Source organism: Zonotrichia leucophrys, chromosome 1, assembly GCF_028769735.1.
Source record: "Zonotrichia leucophrys gambelii isolate GWCS_2022_RI chromosome 1, RI_Zleu_2.0, whole genome shotgun sequence".
NCBI classification, from domain to species: domain Eukaryota; kingdom Metazoa; phylum Chordata; class Aves; order Passeriformes; family Passerellidae; genus Zonotrichia; species Zonotrichia leucophrys.
Window position 1 is genome coordinate 34,376,037 of NC_088169.1, and position 9,208 is coordinate 34,385,244.

General features: G+C 41.8%; 1 protein-coding gene across 1 annotated transcript in view; it reads right to left on the reverse strand.

Annotated features, from left to right (window-relative positions):
* PPP2R3B (protein phosphatase 2 regulatory subunit B''beta) overlaps positions 1-7,141 on the reverse strand; it is a 45,575-nt gene extending 38,434 nt beyond the window's left edge. The window contains exons 1-2 of the mRNA XM_064711623.1: positions 6,883-7,141; positions 5,278-5,640 (exon numbers count right to left, since the gene is read on the reverse strand). Coding sequence (XP_064567693.1) covers positions 5,278-5,625 — 348 coding nt within the window. The 5' untranslated portion in view covers positions 5,626-5,640; positions 6,883-7,141. The remainder of the gene's footprint in view (positions 1-5,277; positions 5,641-6,882) is intronic.
* Between the last annotated feature and the right edge of the window lie 2,067 nt (positions 7,142-9,208).

Consider the following 9,208-nt stretch of genomic DNA (forward strand, 5'->3'; position numbering starts at 1 on the left):
GCCAGGGTAACAAGATACAGTTAGAATAAGGAGCACTATCAAAACCCTGCAACAGTGAGCAACTTTCAGTTTCTCAATTATGAATAAAAAGAACAGTTAGTTCTTTAATCAGGAAAATGGCTCTTCTATTCCAAGCTATTCAGTACAGCAAAGCTTAAGATGAATAACACAACATACTACCAGTGCTGCTTATGTTGACTACTATTACATCACCCCACTCAAAGCTAATAATGATTTTATAGGAGCACCTATAACTGCACTCTTCCAGACTTTAATATGAACTTTTGGCTGCCCTTCCTTTGTTGGCACCATAGAAGGAGCTTTATCGAGATCACACTAATGCTGACATCTCTCATAGTGCCCAGTTATCACTGTGAAAGTACATCAGTTTGACAGCAGGTTATTTAGAGTCTCCCTTTAAGTCACGGGCTTGAGTTGAAAGCCAAGTCCAGCATCCTCCCCACTTAGTGACAGGACATGGCACTACAACACTCTCTGTCTGACACAGAGTTAGGGAGTGTCTGTGCTAGACCACACAGCACAACCTGGTGTGCAGAGCAATGCTAGCACAGCCCAGGCTCTGGAGTTCACAGTTCTGCTATGAACGAGGCAGCAATTCAGATGCAGACACACCTATAAGATGATGGTATCAGTCGAGCTACTCTCCACCTGGAGCTCTCAGAATTCATTTGTTTCAAAAAGCAACTGTTAAGTGTTATTCAGACTTCAGCCCATGTTAAAAGGCTTCATTCTAGCCTCCCTTTAAACTAAAATGGATCACAGCAGTATCACTATGTTTAAATCAAGCAACTCATCACAAAAATTTGGCAAGAATGTTGCTCATGTTGAAGCTAAGCAGCCATATATTAAAGAAGTAAAAACATTTACAAGTTACAGAAATAGGAGGAAAATGAGCTTTAATTGTCACAGGATAACAAACAGGAACAGTACGCTTATCAAATAGAGGAAACAAAGAAACCATTTCAAGAAGTACCTTTATACCAAAGGTTGACCCTGCAGAGAAATGGAAAATAACTTTGAAGTACTTCTGATTATATCACATTCTCTCTTCACCACCATCCCACAAAATGCCCATAGGGAACTCTGTGAATAATTTCCCCAGATGCCTTGCACACCAGCTGGTCAGGATTAAACATCTTGCCCATGGCTTCTTTTAGACCTTGAGGACTGGGATTTTTGACAGTGGGATGCACAGCGTAGAATTGTGTATGCCCCATGTGCTTAGGATAACCTCGAGTGCCAGAAACGCTGTTAAATCTATCTACAGTTGTGATAAGGGTTAGAAGAAATCTACAGCATCCTTCTAGCTTCAAAGTTACAGCCCTAGAATTTCTTCAACAATACACTCAGAAAATATTTGAGACTTGAATGCTGAAATTTTGTCTCTACTTTTTTGTTATTTGAAGCATACAGTACATAGAAATCACAGGCCTACTTGCAGAATACCAAGTGCTAGCAAGCACTTCACATCATATAACCAAAGCCCCAGAACTCGGCAATTAACATGTTTACACAAAGGGGACAGTCACATATCCACCTCACTGTGAATGGCACCATGCAAGCGAAGCAAAGTAAAGAATAAAGGAAAGTGTAATTTTTTTCCCATAAAGGAAAAAACATAAATCCCTAAACAAACACTGTTTTGTGTTCATTTGCATTCAAACACACTGAAAAATGAATTTTCATGGTAGAGCTCCAAACAGGTTTTGAAATGTGCATTTGGATTAAGTCAACAGTTTACTTTTAACATGTTTTTAAGTGACCTGTCCAGATGAAAAAATTCTATAAAGACCATGTAGGTTATTTCATTATTGGAATAAGTACTTTTGACTTGCTAATCAGGAGAGGGCTCCACTATCTTGAAAGACAGCAAATTATCCTCTGGCATAACATTAGTGTTTCAACAAAATACATGGCAATTTCTGTATTTTGGATAGAAATATAACCCACAGGCTTCAATTACAAGCTAATCTCTGGAAAAAAAGCAAAGATCTCCTTGAATACAATAGCTGACAGCTACAGTACATTTAATGCTGTTTAATGGTTGCCATCAGCACACCAACTTATTTTGCTCATATGCTACTGTTTAAAGTATAAAAAGATTACACATCTAATTAGATTCTAATTAAGAATGCTTCCTGTTCAGAAAAACATGTTTTGCTAACAAGTACAGAAATCTGTAGGATGGAAATGTTGTTTTCCTACAAAATCATATTTACTTCCTGGTAATTACTTAAAGATAGTGGTTTTCTGTTATCAGCTTTATTGTTTGTATTATCCTTCAAAAAATTGAAGGAATATTTTAAGAAACAGGGAAAAGGCATACAGCAGCCTTACCCATAATCAAATGCAATGATTTAGCTCAGTGATACTGAAAATGTATCATGCCAAAGTAGGTTAACTGCTCCTATGCTGCCTTATGAGACTTCCAGTGACAATGAGAAAAAGTTTAGTAAGATGCTTAAGTTGACTTACGTAGTCCAAAAAGAAATAATTCCCCAGCTCTTTATGACTGGATGTTTATAAAAGCCTTTTCCTAATATCACCCATATGCACACAGAGCTAAGCACATTAACTTACCATTTTCTAGGACTGATATTTAGAATTTAAATCTGTATTAGCTTGTACTGTAGGTCCAGCATCTGAAACATTTTGTTCTACTTACACAAAGAAGATGAGGGCCTCAAACTTACTTAAAACTAATATGAGGTAGGTAGAACCATTGTGGCTTCATCTGAGAAACATACTAAGATGCACAACAGCAGATGCATTAGTTTTGACACTGTGGGAGGTAGTTTGTGGAAGAAATTGGGGTACATTGTGCTTTCTAAGAGAAAATACACTGTCATGGCAGAACATGCAATTCTTGGTGGTATTTATTTAAGAGCTAAATCCAGCTGAAAATGCAATTTACACTTAGAGATTAAGAAACTTTTGGATGAAGATTTAGTTCAACTGAATAATAAAGCTATAAATATGATTGGAAATTCCCCCTCCCCAATCTACTCAAGCAAGGAACAACCTAACTCCTCTAGGTTCTCTCTCAGCACTATACAAACAATTCCAATTAAGTCAAGGATGTTACTCTTCATTAATCTCTTCTAGTTCTTCTGTATGGGATTTACTTCAAGCAATCAACCAAGACACATGAAGAGAAATTGCAGTACACAAGTTAGTGATCAAGTATAGTAAATAACAGTGAGTTTTAACAGAAAACTTTGTCTTTTGCTTTGAGTGCTTTTATCTGATACAAGAATAAACTGAGCATCTGTTGACTGACTACCTGCATTTCACTAGAACAGGAAATATAATAGTGTGAACAACAACAAAAAAGTGAATCAGTCATCATGCCCTGCTGTCTGGCTGGTGATTGTACATAAACACAAGTCCCTATTATTGTAAGTCAATCTAGACAAACACTGGACTGGACATGTGTTTTGGAGCTAAGAAGGTGTCAGACTAGATTTGAAAATTAGTATTTATCAAACCAAGAGATCACTTCAGATTAAATGTTTAAGTGCAAAAGTGTAATACTGCTACTCCTGTGGGTTAAAGGGTAAGTCTTTATATAGTATTGATATACACTCAATGCATATCAATAACAAACAATAAATAACTGATCCTCTTAAACATTCCAGCTTTATCCTCTCTACCCTTACCCAACTGAACAGGCTTCTCTGGGATACCAGGTTTGTACACTGCAATAAGTTAGATAACAAAGTATATAGAGCAATTGGGAATTACAACCTCTTAAAATTTTCCAGTACTATTAAAATGTATGAATTTATAGTCCTATAGCACAAACAGCATAAAAACTCTTTGAAGTCCTTATGACTGTCATGAAGTTCAGCAAGGTCAAGTGGAAGGCCCTGCATCTGGGACAAGGAAATCCCAAGCCACAAACAGACTGGGTGGGGAACAGACTGAGAGGAGCCCTGGGGTGGGAGGACTTGGGGATGTTGCTGGATGAACAGCTCAGCATGACCCAGCAATGTGCACTTGCAGCTCAGAAAGCCAAACATCCTGGGCTGCATCAAAATCAGCCAGCCAGCAGGGCAAGGCTGGCGATTCTGCCCCTCTGCTCTGCTCTGGTGAGAGCCCAGCTGGAGTGCTGTGCCCACCTCTGGGGTGCTCAGCAAAAGAAGGATGTGGATCTGTTGGAGCAGGTCCAGAGGAAGGTCACAAAGATGATCACAGGGCTGCAGTACCTTGCCAAAGAAGAGAGGCTGAGAGAGTTGAGGCTGTTCCAAGTGGAGAAGAGAAGGCTCTGGGGAGAACTTAGAGAAGCCTTCCAGTACTTAAAGGGGACCAACAAGAGAGCCGGAGAGGGACTTTGTACAAGGGCATGTTGTGACAGGACAAGGGGAAAGGGCTTTAACTAAACATAACTAAAAGGGCTTGAATCTAAACTAAACCAAGGGTAGGTTTAGATCAAATATTATGAAGAAATTATTGAAATTCTTTACTGAAACAGGCTGTCCAGAGAAGCTGTGCATCTCCCATCCTGGGAGTGCTCAAAGCCTGGCTGGATGGGGCTTTGTGCAATGTGGTCTAATGGAAGATGTCCCTGTCCATGGCGGGGTGGTTGGAACTAGAGGGTCGTGAAGGTCCCGTGCAGTCCAAACCATTCTGTAATTCTATGATTCTAGGGTTGTTGATAATACATAAGCAACACTTAATTTTGTCAGTCATGACAAAATTTTCTATCCAGTTTGGTTTTTCTTTATGAAAAGAGCTAGAAACTAGATTTTGAACTGAACTACAAGCTTAAAAAGAAGATTTCAGGTTGGGGGCAGGGTTGCCATCCTTGCATAGAGGGCATTGTCTGTTACAAATAAAGAGCTCATTAGGAAGGAAGTGCTGAGTGTACCATGCAGTACCAAAACAATTACTTTGTTAATATGCAGATCCAGTGAAGCCAAATTTCAGTCTTGTACTAACAACAGTGCCTGGTATCATTAGACAAAGGAATACTTGCAGTCAAGGCACTATGTTACAAAAGGAACACAAACACAAGGACTTAAATTTATCCACAATTAGATGGCAAGGACCCAAGACAGTCTTATGGAAGCTCAGGCCACCTATCCACTAACACTAATAATACACAAACATTGGTATTTTAGGTTCAGTGCAGCTGCTTCACTCCACTCCTGATACCTCCTCTGGGGTAACTATTTACTTACATAATTTGCCAATACCACAAACACAAAAGTCAGTTCCATTTCAACAAATAAATCTAAAAAGAAACAAACTTACTTCTTTGGTCCCTGAGGATCGATGTGTTGCTCTAACATTAGAAATGTGCCTTGATCTTGCTGGAGTCACCAATGGAAGAGCAGTAGAAAGCTGAGGAGGACTCAAAGACAACAAAGGCAATCTGCTATCTCCTAATATGCACTGCTTGGAATTGGAATTTTTACTGGTGAAGTCCTTATTTTTACTGTTTCCTGAATCTGTGTTACCAAACTCCTTTTCCTCCTTATTCTTGATTCTTCTCAAGCAGTCCTTTAGTATTAGCTGAGTGGCAGGCTGACTCAACCAGTACAAAAAGAGTTCATCCACCTTCATTTTCACTGCAGGTTGCAGAACTTTTCCAGGTGACATTTTCTGCCAGTTTCCCTGTTTTGTTGGTTCAAATTCAAAGTAAATATTTGACAATCATATAAATATTCCATTCACCTTTCAGTGTTTCACAGGCATTATTTAACAAAGTGTTAATATTGATTCCCTCAAGATACCAACAGAAGCTGAGAATTATATTTTAACATGTGACTTCAACAACATTTTATAAGTGTAAGCCATAAATCAGTCACAGTCAATTCCAATAATTTATTTTAAATAATGGATAACTTATTTTAAAAGCACACTGTGTAAATGGTGGAGACTGGAGAACAAGAAATTGCACTTGGGCTTTTTCAAAAAGATAGCTAACAAATATTACAAATAGCCTCTAAGAAACTGTGTTAAAACACATGTATTATGGAAACTAGGACTGGAAAATACTTATAATTGAACATACTAAGAAGCAAATATGTAAGCAGCTTATGCTAAACCCTGTTGGTAAAACAAATAAGATTTAATAAGTAAGTCTTTCAGTCAAGAGATTTAGAACTAAGACTGAAGGCTCGATTTTCATTCTGAGGTTGTGATATGGATTCCACATCTTGCATTCCCCCATGTGAGATATTCCCAAAGCCTTGCCATTTGATATTTTAAAACCTCTTATTTGACATTCACTTTTGCAGCTTTTCAAAACCAATGTAAAATCCAAAATCCAATGTAACTCAAGAACTGCGACAGTATGATGTCAGGTTCAGTTACACACCTAAAAAAACCCCAGGTTTTTGGTGTTTTTTAGTTTTTCTAGTTTTTTTTTTTTTTGGTTTTTTTTTTTTTTTTTGTGTGTGTTAGAGAGACAGAGGATTGGAATGAAACACTGAGAACAGAACAAAATTTACTACAAAAATTTTCAGCATCCAATTACTTCATGATTTGGTACAGTTCAAATAAAAACCTATGCTTCCTTCCGTCTGTGCTTTTTTTTTAAAGCCCTTCACAAAATTTAATCTATATACAAAAATCACACAATAAAAGGTACATGATTGATGATCTTAGACGTCTCTTCAAACCTGAATGATTCTATATACAAATACTTGGCTGAACAAGCCTTAAAACGAGCACTTCAGTTTGGAACCGAATAACACCTGGCAAGCCACCATCCTACTAAAACCTAAAGCTCATCCTCGTCCCACGGCAGAGCGAGAAGCCTTTTAGAAGTGCACCACCTAAACTTTCTGAACCTCGATAACTACGCAGTTCAGTTATTCCGATTCTAAAAGTGAAGAAAACTCGTCTCCTTACTTTTTAAAGCTCAACTCCGTCACGGCGCCGGCGGCTGCGCTCAGGCACCCTCAAGCGCCACCCGCCTGGAAAGGAACGGTCCTGGGCAGGGGCCAGCCCGGCACCGCCCCGGCGCGGGGAGCCGGCGCTGCGGCCACAGGCTCGCTCCGCTCGGCCAGGCCCCACACTGAGCCCGCAGCAGCAGCTCCGGAACGCCGTGACTCCACAGCCCCAACCAGCCACGTTCACCTGCCCCGTTCCGCATCCGCCACGGCCCCTTCCCGCCGCCTTCAAACGCGCGCCTTCTTCCGGCCCGGCCCCGCCCGGCTGCCGCCATCTCGCGAGAGCGCGGCCCTTCCGCCCCGCGGGACGCGGCCGCTGGTCGCCATGGCGACGGGCCAGCCGGGGCCGCCGGGCCGGCGCTGCCCTGCCCGGCCCTGCCCGAGCCGCCACCACCGCCGCCGTATGAGCTCAACTTAGAGCTCTGACAAGGTCTTGGCCTCTGACGGGCTGCTCCTCACTGGTTCTCTGCGAGGAGCTGGCAAAGGGATGAAGGGGCAGAGTATTTCCTCAGCAAGTTTGCTGATGGCGCAAAGCCGGGAGGAGTGGCCGATATCCCAGAGGGCTGTGCAGCCCTTCGGAAAGATCTCGACGGCTTGAAGAGAGGGTCAGAGAAGAACTGTTTGGAATTCAACAAAGGCAAATTGCTCCCTGCACGTGGGGAGGAACCACCCTGGCACCAGCACAGGCTGGGGCTGACCTGCGGGGGAGAAGCTCTGCCAAGAAGGACCTGGATGTCCTGGTGGACAGCGAGCTGTCCCTGAGCCAGCAGTGTGTCCCTGGGGACAAGGCCGGTGCTGTCCAGGGATGCACAAGGAGGAGCATTGCCAGCAGGTCTAGGGAGGTTGTCCTGCCCCTCTACTCAGCCCTGGTGAGGTCCCATCTGGGTTCTGGTCTTCCCAGCCCAAGACACTCCTGGAGAGGGTCCAGCAGTGGGTGACAAAGAGAGTAAGGTGACAGGAGCATCTCTGTTAAGAGGAAAGGCAGGGGGAGCTGGGCCTGTTCAGCCTCGAGAAGACATGACTAGGAGGGGACCTTATTAATATGTATACATATTAAAAGGGAATGGGTCCAGACACTTCTTGGTGTTGCCAACCACTAGGACATGAGGCAAGGGCCAGAAACTGATGCACAGGAAGCTCCACCTGAATATGAGCAAGAATGTCTTTACTGTGCAGGTGACCACACACTGGAACAGATTGCCCAGATTGCCCAGAGAGGTTGTAGAGTCTCCCTTGTGGAAGATGTACAAGAACCATCTGGATGCCCTTCTGTGCCATGTGCTCTAGGATGAGCCTGCCTCAGCAGAGAGGTTGGATCAGATGACCCACTGTAATTCCTTCCACACAATTTACCCATTCTGTGGTTCTGTGAAAGTGAGCTGGTTCCATCTGCTAAATGCTGTTAAAAGGAGAACACTAAATGCTCTTTCTACACGATGGCTATGGTTACCACTAGTGTTATGGGATTGCAAATGATAGGATGAAAGAGGAGGTGGAGGCAGTAACAAATAGAAGGATAATCCCCTTACTAAGAGAACGATGTGTGCTAGTCTGTTTGCAGCCCCGTTTTTGTATTGGAAAACATACACTGGGATTTTGTGGTTTTCAGCTTTCAGGGCTGTCACTCCTTTGAGGCTCCATGGATGCACTTATCACTGGGGTTTAGGTGGTTGACCATTGGCCCATATAGTTTTTTTTCTTTGGTATTTTTTGCATCAGTGACGCATTGGTATTTTTACATCAGACTCCCTTTTTCCACTGCACTGATTTGTCCTCATGTGCCTATGCTTCACTTTTGTTAATCCATTTTACATTCTGCCAATTTCTTTACCAGCAGACACTCTCCAGATTTATGACAGGTTATTATTACAAATTGTTGGAACAATAATGCTGTGGAAATGGGGCTGTACTGAAGATGATACAGTGGTTTGGAGGGAAGGCTTGAAAATGTAGGCAAGAGTAAAATAGGGTAAGTGAAGGAATGGGCTTGCTTTCTCATTTTTGGAAGCTTGTGGAGAAGACATAAAGATAAGAAAGGGCTTAGAAGAAGCAAAAGCCAAGATGCTGTGAGAGAAATCTGGTACAGTCCAACACAATTACATTTAGGTAATACCAGAATGATATTTTGTTAATAACAGTCATCTGGCAAAACCCAGTATTATTCTTCTGAGTATATCAGAAGACTTTGGCTTCCAGTTGTAAACACTGAAATATATTTTCACAAGTCTTAAAATGAGATTGTGCATGTAAGAAGACATTGAAAGTTCTTGAGGGAGTCTCCACTC